At 36.6% G+C, this 20,019-nt stretch overlaps 2 protein-coding genes across 2 annotated transcripts; both read left to right on the forward strand.

Annotated features, from left to right (window-relative positions):
- Positions 1-540: 540 nt before the first annotated feature.
- LOC131300870 (transcription factor BEE 3-like) lies at positions 541-4,156 on the forward strand. Its single transcript, XM_058326880.1, has 6 exons — positions 541-989; positions 1,127-1,246; positions 1,457-1,522; positions 1,655-1,723; positions 2,001-2,078; positions 3,703-4,156. The coding sequence occupies exons 1-6, from the start codon at positions 639-641 to the stop codon at positions 3,853-3,855; spliced, it is 837 nt and encodes a 278-aa protein (XP_058182863.1). The 5' UTR covers positions 541-638; the 3' UTR covers positions 3,856-4,156.
- Positions 4,157-12,913: 8,757 nt separating this feature from the next.
- Positions 12,914-18,942, forward strand: LOC131301643 (acyl-acyl carrier protein thioesterase TE3, chloroplastic-like). Its single transcript, XM_058328018.1, has 5 exons — positions 12,914-13,165; positions 13,617-13,717; positions 16,084-16,193; positions 18,064-18,159; positions 18,255-18,942. The coding sequence occupies exons 1-5, from the start codon at positions 12,954-12,956 to the stop codon at positions 18,366-18,368; spliced, it is 633 nt and encodes a 210-aa protein (XP_058184001.1). The 5' UTR covers positions 12,914-12,953; the 3' UTR covers positions 18,369-18,942.
- The last annotated feature ends 1,077 nt before the right edge of the window (positions 18,943-20,019 follow it).

The raw sequence follows: 20,019 nt of genomic DNA on the forward strand, positions 1-20,019 counted from the left end.
TTCTAGGTGATTATCTTGTGTATTCCCATTTTTTTTATCAATGAAACAATTAACGGAACAACTTGCACACATTTCAATTAATTTCAAAACCTTCAACATAATCTCAAACACATTTCTTCAATGCATATCCTCAGTTTTCACCCCATACTTTTAACCAAAAAGCCCTTGGTGGTCCCAACCACCGGATATATCAAAATGAATGTGGACCCACCAAGTACTCACCACCACACAATATGGAACTGGCACGTGTCTGTCCCAAACTCTTACTTTTCTCCCAAAAATTTAATTCGACAAATGTAAAGTTGAAAGACCATAACCTAACCATCAAATCCGAACCCAAGATCTTTCGAGTAATTATTCAGTGGTAGTCCGGGAGTACTGTCATGGTGTTCCGGACCACTCCAAAATTACACATATTTATATGGAGTGCACATATTTAGTAAGTAACTCCATAAGAATGCGTGCATGATTGTTAAATGGTCGGTTCTCTCATATTACCGAATAATTTCTCGAAAGATTTTTAGGTACATATAATAACCTAACCAACTTATTAGTCTCAGAACCCATTTGCGCCACTTACAAAAAACCCATTTGCGTAGGAGAGCAGCTTCTGAACGAGTGATCAACATCCCTGATCCATGGCAGATTTCAATGTAGATTTCCAAAACCCTAAACCTTCGAATAACATCTCTCTCATGAACTCAAACATGGAACTGCTGAACAACTTGGGCCCATTTGAGAATCTCCACTCAAATGTTCAAGGATACGCGGGCTTGTTGGATCCTATGACCAGTAATTTCATGGGTGATAATATTCCAAACTCTTTCCACTCCGATGGGGCGTTTTACGAGCCGGTCGACAATTTCATGCCATCAACCGAAGGTCCGAGCCGCCAAGGCAAGAGCGCGAAAGAGTTGTCTCAAACGGATGCTCTCGGGATCTCCTCTCGCCAAGTTTGTGGAACATCTGATCAGGGCAAGAAAAACTACGTACGTAATGTCGTTCTACGAGAACAAATATATTCGTTGCCTCTATCTAATCGTTCGAGACACAAACGGAGATAGATAGGGGATTCTTTCTTTTTCCCTTACTAATAGTATCTTTTTGGTTGGATTTATGTTTGCAGAGATATGGAGGAAAAAAGAGGAAGAGAAGCAATGAAAGAGAAGTGAAGACCCCTAGAGAAGTTGTTCATGTGAGAGCAAAGAGAGGCCAAGCTACTGATAGTCACAGTCTGGCAGAAAGGGTAAGTTTGTAAATTGCAAATGTTTTTCCTCCATCCCAAGTACTTGAGAAATGAAATACAACCTATCACCATGGCATTTCTTGTTATTTTTTCAGAAGAAGTTTTCTTGCTTTTAAGAGAAAAAATTGCTACCTTCGTGGACATGAAATTAGAAACAATATTCAACCTTTGGCTTTGCTAAAAATTGTAATTGCTTTTGTTCTTAATTAGCAAAGGAGAGAGAAAATAAACGAAAAATTGAGGAGCTTGCAAGACCTGGTTCCAGGATGTTACAAGGTAAGATTGATCTCATGCCTTTTATTTCAATTTTTTCAAGCAATCCTTGTCGTTAACATCGATCTCTGGTGTTATTATACTCGTGTTATTGTCATTGTTGTTGTTATTATTGTTGTTCTTATGGATTTGCAGACAATGGGAATGGCGGTAATGTTGGATGTGATTACCAATTATGTTAGATCTTTGCAAAACCAAATTGAGGTTAGTTCTGATTAATTATACAAATTTATCTTAAATTAGCTTGCACTAAAGAAAGGCAATGCTAAAATAAACCAGTAATATTATGGTGACCACATTTCTCTTTTTGGGCGTGAACCCATTGTTTTTAATGAGAGTTTGTGGTTATAGTTTGAATTCATGCGACAAGTATTCATACCTTAAACACAAAAGTGGTGGTGTTGTAACACTTGCTACAAAAAATATAGTAATATTTTTTTGGTAGGGTTCATAGCTTACACTCACACTCCTTCTCTCTTAGTTTCTGTCAATGAAGCTTTCAGCAGCAAGTTTGTTCTACGACTTCAACTCTGAGATGGATGCTCTGGAAACAATGCAGGTACGTACTCTTCTCAAAGTAATAATGAAATTGTGGATTTTAGTTTTCTTGATTTGCCAATCAAGAAATAGTTGGCAACTTGGCATGACCATATAAAAATGTTGGGGGCATCATAAGTGCAAAATAGTTATAAAACATATGAAACCCCAATTAGGGACGCAAAAAGAGATGATGATATTACATGTAATTTCAACATGATAAGAGATCAAACAAAGAAAATTATAGGAAGCGCACTGCGATTGTGATAGAGCGCCTGCAGATTGATGATGGGAAATATGGTTAGAGATTATTTTCTTTCAATTTAGATGTTTAAAAAAAATTAATCGGAAAAAAAACATTCATTGAAGAAACTCGATCAATAATGGGCATCGAGAAGGGGAAAAGCACCATTGATTAGGAAATGAGATGCAGCATGGCTAGAGTTCAAAACCCAATCATGTGATAGAAAAATAGAGATTGTTAATTGTTGAGACACATACCTAAATCAACATCATCTGAAAGTTTTTCGTTCTTTCCTTGTGTATTACTTAGGCCCCGTTCCGGTACTCAAAAAAAGCCCTTATTTTTTAAGAAGGCAATTTCAAGTTCAAAAATGAGGGGCTTATTGAAATCTAAAAATATGCACTATGGATCTTGTTTGAAAGATCTCATTGAGATCTTTTATACGATGCAAAAAAAATTAAAAAATTATTTTTCATTTACATTATTTTTTAGTTTGAAAATGTGAAATAAACTGCTTATTTTTTAAGAAGGTTTCTGGAACGGGGCCTTAATAATTCAAAATTAAGGTTACATGACTATATATCTATCATTTTGAATGTTCCTCTCTTTTTTTCTGCTACCTTTCTTTGCATTGGTAAATGTGTAACAAATACTCAAAAATCGAGGCAGGCTTGAGGGGTTGCTATGCATTTTGAGAGTTAAAATTTGTAAGAAGGTATCATGTGACCTACCAGTATTTACGATATATTATCTATTCTATGTATCAACAAAGGGATCGAGAGTCCCTCTTTGGTATGGAAAAAATAATAATAATAAAACTGGCTCACATTTTTCTTTTCCCTAGTTGGACAATAGAAATACAAAAATTTATACACTATTTGCATGTGCCTTCAGTAATTGTAAGGACAAAAATGTAAAGACATAATCCATGTAACCTTCCACTCCCAAGCAGCTGCAGTTCCCTATTCCAAGTCACAACATAAAATACCTTTTTATTAATATCTGTTTTTGATTCTAGATCAAAGATTTATAATTATAATTTATATAACTTAATGCAAAATAATGCAATTATATTAATAAATGAATTGAATTGAAGATTCAATTCATTTTAATTTTTATCTCTATAAGATTTACCTATTTCAATGTATATCTATCAGATTGTGGTTTCATGTACCAAACATTTCTTTATCAAATTCTCCAGGGCTCCAAAAAATAATTGGAGATTTTACGAGGCAATGGCAAAAGCACACGCATGGCGTGTGCACCGATCGCTATTCTATATAGATGCATATATGCATCCTGAGTTTTGGGGGGGCCTGTCTGAGTTTTCAACGCCTAATTTGAAACAAAAACTTCAATTGAGAGTGATGTTTGAGTGGTGGGTAATGTTGAATTAATGCAGGGGACAAATGGGTACGAGGCACAAGTGATGGAGCGGGTGGTAGGAGGAGATCATCATCATCATCATCAAGGGTATGGAGGTGGAGGTGCTGGAGAAGAAGGAGGAGCCTTCTCTAATTACTTTCCTGCTTCAGCATGGCCTTCTTTGACCTAAAGTTTTTTGCTAATTCTATACTACATCACTTTCTATATATACCCATACATTTATACATATTCCCAATATATCCTATAGATTGAAGTACGCGGATATACATATCCGAAAACAAAGACCGAAAACTATTTACTTTCGATATATAAGAAAAAAAAGGAAGAAGTATGCGGAGATAATGTATAATTCCCCAATCAAACATCTCATACAAATAACATCTACTATTAAATGTACTTATTTACAATCACTATTTATTCTCTTGGGGTTTTATGTAGTTGCATATGTGTTTTCATTGTGAACTATCTTCTTAACTCTTCTGTATGTTACAAGGTGTTACGAGTCTCGTGCTTTTGAGTTTTTTTGTTTTTTCCTTTCCGCTTCTAAATTATGCAACAAAGTGGACTAGAATTTGGATTTGGGGTCTCGTTCGAGTAGGGTTAGTGTAGTGCTAATGACTTGGTTCATGTCTAGAGTTCGACTCTCACTAACACACTATGGGCAAATAAGTAATGTGGGATCGATCGATGTTCTTCTTCATGTCTTATAACTAGAACAAAATGGGGTGGATAAGGTGTCATTTCAACTAGATTCATGATCATCAACCTATATATATGTATAATTTCAAGTTGATTCATGATCATCGGCCTATATATATGTATATATGCATTCAAATCAATCAAGTGTCCCACAGTAATCATCGGTGAATAGATTGGATATGCAAGAGGTGTTGCTGGCGATACATTCAGATCTTGAAAGAGTGAGAATTAAGTGCATGGTAGCTATTGAATTAGGAAGGTGCAATGGATATATCCTTGCATGATTGAGATGGGAGCCCAATTACTAAAGAAGCTGTAGACAGCTTGATATTACAATGATGGGGCCATTTGACCATTTCCATTACCAAATCTTAACCATTGACTCGTTATTTCGAGTAATTTTTCAGTGCCGGGTCGGGACCACGTGGTTTCCACTCTGCATATCCGGGCCATCCATTGTGGTTTTGGATGGCTCGATTTGGAGAGAGAGAGTGGTGGGGTGAGCGGAGGGAGAAAGTTTCAATCTGAATCGTTCAAAAATGCGTTGAACAGCCCGAATGTGCCGAACAGGCACCATGCATGTGAGATTTATCCACCTGGCACTGAAAAATTTCTCCTCAATTTGAAGCTCTCATTCTTCCATGCATGCATGCATGCGCATTAAGGAGTCCAAAATTGAGGGCCCGTTCGACGTCAACACAGCTAAGAAATAATTGTAGGACTTTTGTCTAACACAGCTTGGAGTTTATGCCGGTCACATCTAATGTCAGTGTGTGTTTGACTTAAATTAATCTTCGCCAAGTTGTGTTTTTCGTCGTACTTTTTAATATTGATTAATCGTTTGTTTCTCCGAGACAAACTGAAAAAAAGAAAAGAAAAAGAAAGTTGATGGAAATCCATATATAAGAATAAGATAAAATGGAAGCCATAACGAAAACCATGTTTATTCTTCATGCTATATATGAACAAATAGGAAACCTCCGTTTTGCCGTTTCAACTTCCCCGTGATTTGGTAATTAATATAGCCAGATTCATCGGTTCTGAAATTCAAAGTCTAACGTTGATTCATCTTTATCCTCTTATTAGATCTAAGCTACTTTAGGTTTACAGTAGATGTTTGTACACAAATGTGTTCAAATCTGTCCGATACTTGCGAACCTTTTATTATTTTTGTAGAGTTCACGTGCATCGGACGATTCTTGCATACAAATATTTGTACATAAACCTAATCTACGATTTTACATAAACAGCCAAGGCTATTTTATAGTCGTGAGGTTCAATATAAGCCACACAATTGATGCATGTAAATAGAAACATGAGTATGGAAGCCGCCTTAGAAAACATCTAAAATTACTGAGAAATCGTGAAACCGATAATTGAAAACATAAACTAAAGCGAAGACTGAGAGTACGAGGAGGAGAGTCCTCCAAAGGAATCTGTGACGTAGGGTTCAGCATTGCATTGTTGACTACATCATGTGGGCCCAAATGATATCAATGTAAACAGGTCCAAATCATATCCAATCCACTGTCCAACCATGAGTTGTCGAAAGGCCCATGGGTCATTCAAGGGATAGTCGTGGGCCGCTGTTTCGTCAATGATTTTCCCATACAACTTTTTTGTTGGGAAAATGACGGCCCATGACGTGTTTTTGTTGTAATTTTTTGGGGATGGCATACGGGACGTTTGGGCTGGATATTGGGTTTTCCGTTCCCGATACCCGAACTGAATACCCACCCCGAATCTGCCCCAATGACCGAATGGGAAGGGAAGTGGGTAACCAAATCTGAACCAAACGGATATCGGGTAATTACCGAACTGAATGGGTAACCAAATTTGGTAACAAAATCAATTTTACCATTTTATACCCCAATAATTTAAAAAAAAAAAAAACCTCAATCCAAAGAGGATGGTCGATGAGGATGAGAGAGTTGAGTCAGTCAACTGCTTTTGCTTCAAATCGATACCTGTGAAACAAAGATGATGAAAGTCTAGAGATATACGAAGTTTGAGACGAACAGGGAGATAGACAAACAAACAGAGAAAGAGAGAGGAGAGACCTCAGATCGGGATTGCTGCTTCGAGTCTTGCCAGACGCCTCTCTGAAACGAAAACAAGAGTGGACACAATGTGAGTTCAAACGAACAGACTTGAGACTACAGAGAGAGAGAGAGAGAGAGAGAGAGAGAGAGATCGCTGCACAAATCTGTCTCTGAGAAGTGGAGAGCTGGAGTGAAACGAAACAAAACCCTAAAACATTTATGTATGTATGTGTGCGTGTGTGTGTATATATCTATATATACATATACAGGGGTATTTTTGTAAATAACTTATTTCGGTTTGGTTTTGTTACGGTTTGGTTCGGGTATAAGCTGAACCAGAACCGAACCGATACCTATTTGGTTATCCTGTGCCTCACCCATATCCATACCCACGGGTAAAATTTCGGTTATAGTTCGGGGAAAAACTTAGGTTACGATTTGGGTATCCATCGGTTCAGTTCAAATTACCATCCTTATTGTTTTTATTACAAAATGGAGAAGAGTATATTAATAACAACTCAAAGGCACATAACAGAGTTCATTACAAATATTTTGGACAAAATCAAACTAATCATCTAAATATAAAATGAGAATGTCTTTCACCCTAACTGATATAGCGCAACCTCCTTTTACAAAATTAACTGCAAAAAGAAAACATGAACAATGTTTGAGCCAGATGTACTGCCTCTTTGAACAAACGATATAAAGATAAATCTCTATTTTCCTTTAATTCAATAAACAACTGTTGTGCCCTAAGCCTTACAATGAATATAAATAGGGTGATAGAATCCCTAAACAACTTAGGAGAAATTAGGACTGAGAATCAAATCCTAATTGCAGAAAATATGAAAATTACCAAAAACGAAAAATTCTACTTTGAATAGAAAATCAAATACTAGGAAGAAATATATTAGCAATCCAAATATTACTATAAATTGCAAAATAGGCCTTTCGGAAGGCTAAACATCATCAAACGACTGAAAACCATCGTTGATCATTTTTCGAAGGAAATGCGTATTGATCATTGGACTGTTCCGCTTTAACCTTACGGCTCACGGGTCATTCTGCCACTGTCGCTCTGCCTCCAGTTTGCTTTGGGTTGTGCTCGATTCAATCGCTTAAGGAATGTGGACACGACCCACTCTACATCAATCACTAGCCAAGACATTGAGCCCAATGCAAACATCAACACTCATAATTTGTCGTAGATTCATGCCTAGAATCTGTATTCTCAAAAGACTTAAAGTGCTAGTTAAAAATAAAATACAACGAATACCTAGATAATCAAATAGACTCCAACCAAATATGAATGCACCAATGAATTTCCAAAAGTTACAAATTTGAGAAAGCCATCATGAATTGTCTTGCCAAAAACAATGAACTCAATCTGCAGACGAAATATTCGTCCAAAACGTGTGTGTGTGTTTGTTTTTTGGTGTTGAAATGTTCAATTGACACGCTATAAAAAAAAACGTGATAGTTTTTTTGGGGGTTAAATATCTACTTCCCCCTCAAACTATTCTGATTTTAGTTACTTCCCCCTCCAACTACCAATTAAAGTTACTTTCCCCTCCAACTTCCAAAACGTTAGCCACTACATCCAATCCCCCATTTCTATCCAAGGATTGGACGGAAAACCTAACACCTAACCCTAACTGGTATCATTGAAGGCTATTTATGTCTTTTACCTACCAATATATGTATATATATATATGTGTGTGTGTGTGTGTGTGTGTGTGTGTGTGTGTGTGTGTTGAAGCAGAAGAAGGCTCTAATGTCATCCTCTCTCTTGGGTCTGCATAAACAGAATTTTCAACAAGAAGGACAAGGGAAAACAAAATTGCGATCAATGTCTGTGCTTGATTATGGATTCTTTGAAAGATTCAAGAAAGGAACGGGAAATGGGTAGGAAAACCTGGGTTCTATTACTTCATTGTCAATTATCTTTCTTCTTCCATAAACCCTTCAACAAATCGGTGATCCAAATACAGCTTAAGGCTACATACGGACATTTGATTTGGAGAGAGAATAGAGGGGCAAGAGAAGGTTAGGGATTCTACTTCATTACGCGGAACAAAAAAAAAAGAAGAAAAAAAAAGACAAAGAAGTAGAACCCCATATCTTTTATTTCCCTTCACAAGTGCAATATCCACGCACAGCCTAAAAAGAAAATGGAAATATAGGCAGAGGAAGTAAAGATCCAACACGACCAGCTGGAATAGGAAAAACTGACCTTTTATCCCCTCCATGAAGATCTTCAAGATGGGGTCACCAAGATCTAAAGAGTTATTAACAATTTGTGAGTTACAGGGAAAGCAGAAGAAAGGGTATACATACATATACATATATTGGTAGGTAAAAGACATAAATAGCCTTCAATGATACCGGTTGGAGTTAAGTGTTGAGTTTTCCGTCCAATTCTTGGATGGAAATGGGGGATTGGATGTAGTGGCTAACGTTTTGGAAGTTGGAGGGGGAAGTAACTTCAATTGGTAGTTGGAGGGGGAAGTAACTAAAATCAGAATAGTTTGAGGGGGAAGTAGATATTTAACCCTTTTTTTTGGGAAAGATTATAATACACACCTATTATTTTAGTGTATATTATATATACCTCCAAAATGTTATGAATTATAGAGAAAATGTTACGAATCGTATTGTTAAAAAATTACGAATCGTATAAAGGTTACAAGATACACCAAAATGTTATGAATCATAATGAAAATGTTACAAATTGTACTGCTGAAAGGTTATGAATTCTAGAATAAAAATTACGAAACACACCAAAATGTTATAAATAAATCATAAAATAAATGCATATGGTACACCCTTTATACTGTTAACTTCCCTTAGTTTTTTCTGAGCTTGTTTATGGTGGGGCACTACTTGAGTTTATATCGTGATGAACTACTTGATTAGAACTTCTTCGCAAATAGACTCGACAGACTTGAACATGCTTTTAAGTTCATTAATATCTAGACAGATTCATCTGTACAATACATAAAGCGTAAATCTGTCCACGCAGACAATCTCTGTGCACAGATTTTGTTGTGAGGTTCACCACGGGTCCCACACAAACGATCCGAGCCGTTCATTAAATGTAAATATTTTTTCAAGGGTCCCCACTAAAAATCAGTTCAATCCAATACCTATAAGTACTTGATCTAATCATCTAACTTTTCATTACTCGAAAATTTGAATACAAATTTAGATGATTGGATCGAGCATTTATATGTATTAGATTGAGCTAATTTTTAATGGAGACTCTTGAAAAAATATTTTACATCTAATGAACTGCTTGAATCATTTGGGTGGGACTCGTGATGGACCACACAACAAAATTTGTGCACAATTTGTGCACAGATGTATGTGTGGTTTGCAGGGTTCATACATAAAGTAAAATATACTTAGGGCCCGTGAATGAGAACTTATTTTTTGTTCAATAATAAGATTTGTTCCACAAAAATAAGAAGAATGTACTTATTTTTTCAAAATTTATATAGGTACCAATCAGAAGGTATATGATTTCACACGAAAAATGGATGCTCGGATCAAGCACCCTACACACCTCAGATGCCGTTGATTCTCGCACAGGCCCCCTCGGTTTTTTTTATATAGAATTTTTGGACGGCTTGGATAAGCCGTCCGGTGGCCGGAGATGGCCCGGCGCGGCCGTCGGTACGATTTTCCTCATCGGCGCCCATTACTCATAGCACAACTCCTTATTTTTTAAGAAGGCAATTTCAAGCTAAAAAATCATGTGCTTACGCAAATAATTTTCTTATCAATATAGATATTGTTTGATAGATTTCATTGAGATATTTAATACGGTGCAAAAAAATTGAATTTTTTTTCATTTACATTATTTTTGAGTTTGAAAATGTGAAATAAACTTTTTATTTGGATTTTGTGGAATGACCCTTCTTATTTTTCTTTGAAAAGTTTTAAAATAAGTATTTATTTTTTAAGAAGGTTTCCGGAATGGGGCCTAATGACTTTTCCTCCGGAAAAAATTGATAGAATAAATTTCGTAAACCATCAACAAAGGAGAATTAGGGGTTGGTCAATGAATTGATAGAATAAATTTCGGAAACCATCAACATACGACTCTTGCTCGGAATTATTGCTTCGTCATGACGTAATAAATTTAAAAAGTAAAAAATTATACAACCAAAATATAATTTTTTTTAAATAAAAACAAAAAAATTGACTTATTTAGCCGAACAATACCTTAAACAATAGAATAAATTCCGAAGACTTCAATCAAATAAGCCGTCATCCTTTCTCTTAATAGAATTCTGATGTTAGAAGGATAATTCGATGATTGTTACCAGTATCGATGCTGTTAGAATTGAAAACTCTAGTCTAGTTATAAATTAATGTTACATGCACAACCATTGAGCTGATCTAAGTTCTCAATTATTTAAGATCCGATTATTAAGTTTACGGATTTTTGAAATAAAATTGATTTTGGCACTTCAGTTTTAACCATTAGCACTTTACTTTGTGTGTTGATCATATGAGAAAACAAAACAAAAAGTGGAGTGCTATTAGCTAAAAATGAAGTATCAAAATCACATTATTATTTTTAAATATTATTATTATTATTCCTGAAACGAACTTAAAATTATTGATAAATATAAAACTCAAATTTAGGTCATCCGTTTTCGAAAACGCTTGGGACCGATCACCCACATATTGACAGATATCCGCGGACACGCGGACCCTACTTTGGGTATTGCACGGATAATTCGATCCGTTTAATAATTTAAAAAAAATTGGATGGGTCGGAGAAAAATCAGCTCAATTTCATATATGTAGGTGCTTGATTCAATTTTCTTTTTCATTCAGATTTCAAATCCGAAATTTAAATAAAAAAATAAAAAAATAAATCGAGTACTTATACATATCTAAATGAGCTTATTTTTCATGAATCTACTTGATTTTTTTAAATTATTATCATCCGTACGTCAGAGAGTGGGCCCCGCGCGCTTTGCTCTGAAAAAATTCAGTCGACTCTGTACCCAAAACATGAAGTAAATTGCTTTTCCCACCCCCCCTGACACCACACCCCTCCCGGTCCCACGCCCTTTTTCCGCTTTTACCCTCCCTCAGCCCTTTTAATTACCTCTCTCCGCCATTTTAATTACCTCTCTCCGCCATTTTAATTGGCCTGGGCTCTGATAGTCCCTAAACGGCAACGTTTGGGTTAAAAAAAATTCTCACCATCAATTTGCAATCCTATGGAGCAGAAACGTAATTATGAGAGCCTTAGAGACAAAATTTGATTATGTCTCTTTAGAATAATATGATCAAAATAAAAAGATCTTCACACCCATTCAAACGCATTAAAAATTGAAGTATTTAATTTTTTAACCATATTTTTTAATATATAAAGGGTAAAAAAATTAAGTGCTCAAATTTTCACTCCGTTTGAATCGGTGCAAAGATTTTGTTATTCTGATTATATTGACAAGATTTTTGCACCGATTCAAACGGAGTGAAAATTTAAGCACTTAATTTTTTAGACCGTTTATATATATTAAAAAATATGGTTAAAAAATTAAATGCTTCAATTTTTAATGCGTTTGAACGGGTGTGAAGATTTTTTTATTCTAATCATATTATTTTAATTTATTTCTTTATTTAATTACTCATATCTTTTCAAGGTCTTTCAACAAAACATCCTAAGACTTATTTTTTAGTTCTAAGACTCTCTTAGGATGTCCATTGAAAGGCTTTAGAATCAAAAATTTATTACGACCATTTAAGATGAAATGATCAGAAAAATAACAACTTTGCACCGGTTCAAACGGATTGAAAATTGGAACACTTATTTTTGTAACTATATTTTTTAATCTATAAAGGAGAAAAAAAATAGTCGAATAAACATGATCAATTGAAACACTTTTTTTTTCTCTCTCAATTACTTTAAAAAATCTAGAATTAGACTTGAACCTATTGTGTAAGAAAGAAAGAACAAATTTTTTAAATGTATGAAATAATAGTTTGATTAGTAACATGGATTGAAAATTGAAACATTTATTTTTTACACCGTTTATATATTAAAAAATAGTTAAAAAAATAAGTGTATTAAAAAATTTACTACGACCATTTAGGATGAAATATTTGGAAATTGAAACACTTATTTTCGTAACTATATTTTTTAATCTATAAAGGACAAAAAAAGAAAAATAAAACAGTCGTATAAACATGATCAATTGAAACACTTTTTTTTTTCATAATTACTTTATAAAGCCTAGAGTTAGACTTGAACCTATTATTAAAGAGAAAAAAAAATTCAAACTAGAAAGAAAGAAAAAGAAATAAAATGAAAAAAAAAATCAAACTGGAAAAGGAAAAAAAAGAAAGAAAGAAAGAAACTGTAAAGAAAGAAAAGAGAGAGAGAGAGAGAGAGAGAGAGAGAGAGAGAGAGAGAGAGAGAGACGGGGGTAATTCCGGAAAAGGGGAGGTGGGGGCAGGGGGGGTGTGTGTCAGGGGAGGGGGGAATAGCAGCTCTCTCCCAAAGATGGTTCAAACCCTCGTCTGCCGGCCCCAAATGACTCTTCCAAGCTCACCTTCCAAGGCTGCTCGGCTCAATCTCCACCGTCCGTCACCAAATTTCCGGCCATCACCGCCGCTGCACCACCGCCGGCCGCTCTTGCCGCTGGTCCTCCGGCCACCCATTCCCTCTTCCAGGATCAGTAGTTCATTGGCATTCGACTTCAAAGCTGGCAAAGGGTAATCTCGTCTAACTCTCCAATTTCCATTCTTATAGAGATTTTTTTTTTGCATCGTTAGTGAAAAATTCATGGGGTTTTGGGTTTTCAATTGGACATATCTTGTCAATTTGTTGCATAACGTGGTGGGTTAGTGTTATAAAGGCTGTGTGCCTGTGTGGCAAACTGGCAATACATTTTGGGTCCTACTTTCTATCTTGGGCTGAATTGTGTGGACTAGTATGTCTGTTATGATACCCCAAATTTGATTTCAGTTGTTGTCTTTTTGGGCACCTCAGTTTTAGCATGAACTGGACTTTTGGGCTTGTATCTCTTCACGTGTTTGGGTATCCAGTGGAGATCTGATGGAAGCTTTAGGATCATTTGGTGCAGTTGTACGAAGTAGATTAGATATTAGGAGAATATCAGAGATTAAAGCTTAATAAGCCCTTTTGTATTTTCTTGCTTGGCAGAATGAGAGAATTTCATGATGTCGAGCTCAAAGTCCGGGATTACGAATTGGATCAATATGGTGTTGTAAACAATGCTATCTATGCAAGTTACTGCCAACATGGTGAGACCGTTTGTACTGAGCTGTCGTGCCATAGTTCAATTTAACCAACCAACGTAACCCTCCCAACATCCTGTTGCTAACAACATCGTTGTTGGGGAGATTTGTGTTTATTTTTTTGAATAATTATCAGGCCTTTCTCAACCTCTTGCCTTATATGATGTGCATTATGTGTTATTTTGAAGGAAACTATACCGTTTTTGTTGTGCACTGATACTTGTTGAACTCGTGTAATTTGCCTCTACTTTGGAAACTTGGTGTTATTCGCATTTTAGCGCCTATATTACCGTCGAGATAGGATTGAGGGATGTCTTTCTGCCATTTTTCCACCTTGTTTATGGCATCTGCCACGTTTAAACCTTAGGTTCTCTCAATCTGGAATTCTGTTTGTTTTTTTTACTATCTTTGAGCTTGTGTTGAGGCGTTACCCTGATCCGTATATCATGCTTGCTTGTTTATCGACTTCTTCAAGTACCCCATTATTTTATTCCGCTAGTATCTTTGTTACAGTATGAGCATACAAGTTGCTCTAGATGGACCTCAATCAGGTAAAGGTCAATCTATGGCATATGCTCCAACTTTGTAGTGTACAAAATATGCACAACAGAGAAAAGTTACGCCTACCCAATATCTAGTTTCTAGGCAACTCCTCCTTCTCTGAAGGAGTAAAGGTGGATAGTCACAATGCATGTTAAAGCCTATGTGGATCTAATCACATCATAATTTAATTTTGTTACAGCCTAAATGGGACTATGCATCTTAGCCCGTCCTTAGCCTCAGCCATTTTCGAAGCTCCTGAAAAGGAGCTTAGGACCCAAACTACGCGGAACTTGTTACATTACTCTACAACGCTTTCTGGTATCAATGATGCTAACCAGGCTGGCGGGATTTAGCACTGTCCCCTACTCTTGATTCTCTTTATCATTATTGAGCACTGAAGCTCTGCTAATTGCAAATGTATTATGGAGGAAACTTCATTATATTCCCTTGTTACCATTTTGAATTTCTGGACATCCTGCGAAGTGCGAACTGATAAGCTTTGTAAGTCGTTGGAATTGTATTTCAATTAATGATTGCTGCTATCTCCAATGAATTGTGTGGCATCATAGTCATAGGATGGATGGATGTATTTCTTTTGGTTTCTTCAAAATTTTATAATGTTCTTCTGCATGCATGTGTGTTTGGGGCCAAGAGAAATAAAGGTTAGAACTTCAACTCGAGCCATGCATTTGACTTCAAAAAATAAAACTTTGATGAATCATTCGATGAATCGATATTACGTTAGTTGGAAACCTATCGACATTTATTTGATCTTGGTATATCTACATAAGTCTATCTACTTACGAAGAACATCTCAAGAGAAAGGAAGGCATTATGTAGTCGAGACATGATGTCAACCATTGGAGCAAGTTCTTCCGGATCTTGGTAGAAGCCTTAGCAGAGCCTATGAGAATAGAAGTCCCATGTGTTGTGGGCATGACTATTTGTATAAGAAAATCGTTATTTAAGGGACAAGAGATTGTGATACAACAATAACAGTACCCATGAAATCCCAATCAATTGGGGTATGGGTGGGGAGGGCTGGAGGCAGACCTAACTTTTGGCAGTATAAGCACAAGTTGGTTTCTCTCAAAAAGTTTGCCACTGATATAGCAGCCCTCCTATACCTTAAAAAGTTGAGGAACTCAAGGGACATATTATGCCGTAGAATCATACCCTCAAATCAAAGCTAGAATGCATCAAGGAGAGGGCAAACCTGGAGACCTGATTGAATTTATGTGCTCTTTAAAATGTATTTACTTCAGAATCCAAAGCATCAAGACAGTACTACACAACGGACAAGAAGTTATCATGTCCAAGAAAATTGAAACCCTTTATTTTGTTTGTTTAAATGCCAAGGATTGAAATATAGTTTCCTCGCTAAACCTTGAGAGGCTACCTATAGAGCTTAGAGCTTGTAATCACCTCATATATGTGGGAGGGAGGACTAGACGTATGTGGTCATTAGTTGGACAAGACCCTGGAGACCATCGTGAGATAATAAAAGAACCAAAATGTGGAGCCTTTGTTGACTAAAATCTGATAGTGAAAGTATGCTGAATAGTCTCAGTGCAAAACTTTGCTATGTTATTTTTTTTGTTTTTTCTCCTTTCTTTGGTACGTTCTGGATCTACTGATCTACAACATAGCCAAGGGTAAATCCCGTATTTTTCTCACTCAGTTTGGTTTCTTTCTGGTATATGCATGATTGCACAGTGCGGTGATATCATAGTTGAATCACATGCTAGGGGAATGGGAATGAGCTTGTCAATTTTGTTCTTGATGCTTGGTTGAAATAGATTCATCATAACGTTCAATAATTTCAACAGGTCGCCATGAACTGTTGGAAAAGATTGGTGTGAGCGCAGATGCAATAGCCCGCAATGGTGATGCCTTAGCACTGTCAGAGCTGTCACTCAAGTTCCTTGGACCATTACGAGTATGATGTTCATCTTCTCATTCATAACTGCTGCCTCATATCATATCCAAATTGTTACTCCATGGTTTGCATCTATTTCCAGTCTAACATACCTCGTGAATGCTTGTAACCAATTGAATTGAGGTTGAATGAATGGCTCCTTATAGCCATAAGCATGCAGTTTGACTTGAAATAGTGAAAGACTAAGTAGCATGGGCACGGACACAATCACGCGACACGACATACACAACCATGCTACAATTTTCGGAAAATGCAGGACGCAACAAACCTAAGAGAAGTGAAATAATCTGTGTTATGTATGTTTTGTACGCCGTTCCTAGAACTTCTTGATTCAAAAAATGAGAAGTACTACTAGTTGACATTTACAAAGTCATTACACCAGTAAGTCGTTGAAAATGCAATGTAGTACTAGTTGACTTTAAAAAAGCTATTACACCAATACATCATTGAAATAGTTAATTGCTTTTCATCCAAACTAATATAGTAAAATACGTAGCACAAACATGTTTTCTTAGAAGTTGTTCCACCAATCATTGCACATACGGTAACACATAATCTAAGTATCTGACACAGCATAGGAGTAGGTATGAATATACATGGGGTCTTATTTTAACATTGTGTCACATTTAATTTTGGCCAAGTCCCAATTTGTTATTGGCCAAAACCATGATCCCTTTAGGTGACTCGTAGCACAGCTCTCAAAGTTAGCTGTCTTGTCTTCCCTGTCCGGCATGGCCGTTGGACCTTGTCTATTGCACAATCAGGTAAAGTCGGGGACAATATTGGTCTAACCTAACCCTTACCCAATATTCTTTTGGCAAGGGTTTTTGTGTTTCCTCTTCTTCGAGTTGACTCATATGTTGCACCTTCTCTCCATTCCAAAGTAGTATCTTGTAATGAGTTCCATGTAACTGTGAAGCGAAGTCCCACATCACCTGGGTACCAAAGTAATATGAAGTAGATAAGTGTGAGGTCACCCTCACTTCAATAGCTAGCTTTTGGAGTTCAGTTCTACACAAGACCGTGTAACATGCTATCAAAGTTAGGTACCATAGGATGCTCCTGGGTAACAAAGTAATGCGAAGTAAAAAAACATGAAGGCACCCTTACTCAATGGCGTAGCCAGAAATTTAGTTCATGGTCTTAGAATTTTCTATCTTTTACTTTAATAGTTTTCAAACCATAATATGAAAGAAATGAACTTAAAACTTAAAATTTGCTACAATATACATATAGATAATGAGTCTTTATGGAAAACAACTACATAAAAAAAACTTTACAAAGATATTAGGGATGCAAGTGGGGAAAATGTGTATAATTTTTGGATACAAATTGTCATGGCCTTTATAATTGGGGTTAAGATTGAAATTATTGAAAATTGCAAGGTGGTCTCACTGTGTATCGGCCACTGCCCTCACTACAATAGCTAGCTATTGGGTTTGAGTTTTACCCAAGATTGTGAAACAATAACGCTTAAATCCCCTAGTATCAATGAATGCCCGGTTCCTAAAATATAATGGAAGAATAAGACACGACGAGTGCCCTACACAGGACACCATCTTCTTATAAGCGTCCATACTTGATTCTAAGATACATTTTAGTGTAATATTTGCTTAAACATCATATAAAAATTGTGAGATCTGCCACAAAAGCAGGATAAAGTATTGACTTTCTCCCACGCGTATGTTGAAAAGGTATGTATGGAGACTATTTCCTTGAGCTTTTTTAACTTTCAATTTATTTGAAACGTGTGTACGTGATGAGAGATTGTGTGAACAGTTTTTGTTTTATTTGTATTTTCATAGCCCTGGGTTAGTGGATTTGGCAGTCTTTTTGGTTCTTTCGACTCACATGTTCCTTGTGCAACCAGAGTGGAGACAGGTTTGTTGTCAAGGTAAGGATATCCGACTCTTCGGCTGCTCGACTATTCTTCGAACACTTAATCTTCAAGCTACCGAATGAAGAGGTTTCTTATTCTTGTCATATACTTAGTTTTTCTTTTTTCGAAAGAAAAACTTATCGAGACAACGCTAATGGCCTCCATGTTTGTGGTTGCAACAGCCCATTCTGGAAGCAAGGGGCACAGCTGTTTGGCTCGACAAGAACTACCGTCCTGTCCGTATTCCTCCGGAGATCAGATCAAAGTTTGTTCAGTTTCTTCGTCACGAGGAATGACTTCTCTGGTGTGGGAATTCAACAAAAAGAGCTAGTATTTCGCTGAATACTCGGAATACCTTTCAAATCAACTACATTGAAATAGAAAATGTTACTTCTAGATTCCCCAGTTTTCTTTAAGTTTGACTTAATATAAAAACCGTCTGATGTGGTATTAATTGGAAAACTGAACCCATAGAAATCAACCACCCCGGGTGGTAGCCAAGATGGCAATATGGATTACTCCATTGGGTTTGGCTCTCATGTGGTCATGGGTTCCAGGTGTGCCGACGGCCCCTCGCTCCCGTTTGAATCCTATGATCTGCTTATTGTCTTGTTCGGCCTTGGCCCTTGGGGCAGTGTGTAACCATGGGTTTCGGGTCTCCTTCAAGGGTCCCCGCCACGGGTTTGGAGTCCCTACGGTCGGTCACGCCCGAGGAGGTTAGCTAAGCCTGGTGGCCCCCTCATCTATCCTTTTTCCTTAGCGGGGGGGGAAGAAAAAACAGTTTGTAGAAATAGCTCGTATTACTTTGTTGACTTTACAAGCTTGTAATTTTCTGGACGTAGCAGATAATGAGAGGCAATGTTTTGGATTGTTTTCCCTCTGTGGTTGAGTTGGGTGGAAGCTGAAACATTGTGGAACCAAAATTCATATCCAATCAGTTATTGAACTGCATTTCCGGAGCCCTGTGGAGTGTGTCTTGTGACAGATTACGAAAATGAGCACAAAACACAGCTGAATCACACAAGAATAATAATAAGTATTTACAGGCTTCGGCTTATAATTACGGCGAAGATCATATGATCAATCTTACTATGGAAAAGAAAATACGATGAATTGAAGATGTTTATTGAATCTCATGCATATAATTCTGGACACACTAACCCCGTGTATAAATTGCTTTTGATAATTTAAATATTTGTGTAACTAAAATCTATGCTCGATCGATTTATTGATTTTTTTTTTTTTTTGGTTGCAATTTGAGAGCCTTATAGAATCGTGGTTCGTAACTAGAATTCACCGTGGCTTCACATTTATCTGTTATATCAAAATCTATCATATGCATGGACTAGTAATTGCCCGTGACAACATAATATGAAACAAATCTTAATGAACTAAACTTCCCTCCTATTGAGCGCCCCTGCCATATCTCTTCTTTGAAATAAGCTCATCCCATGGTTCTCAAAATTTCCGGCATAGTCAACGTTCTTGGCTAACTACCAAATCGAAATAATCCAGTACACTCTCGCCCCCAAGTTTAAAAATATTGCCGCTTTGCACTTCTAAATGTGTTTATCTAGTAATAATAACTGCTAATATTGGAAAATTGGGAATTTTTTTTCTCTGAATATCCAACTTCTAGATTATCCCAAATTAACTAGACCTAACCACTCTAGTTGTGAGGCCTATTTGGTTTGGAGCAGATTTAGGGATTTGCATTCTGTCAACTCCTAACCACTCTTATTTCCTTTTGGCTAGGATGGTTGCATCATATTGGTCACATCATGGCACTGGAAAATCGCAAACTTTTTTTCAAAAATCTCTTGCATTTTATGGTGTATTTTGCTGGCTAGAAACAAGGCTGCTTTCGAATCCGAATCTTCACCCCCCACCAAGTCATTATTCATGAAAAATAATTGAGTCAATCCATAGTTGAAGCCTTTGCATCTC

Source organism: Rhododendron vialii, chromosome 9a, assembly GCF_030253575.1.
Source record: "Rhododendron vialii isolate Sample 1 chromosome 9a, ASM3025357v1".
Taxonomy (NCBI): Eukaryota; Viridiplantae; Streptophyta; class Magnoliopsida; order Ericales; family Ericaceae; genus Rhododendron; species Rhododendron vialii.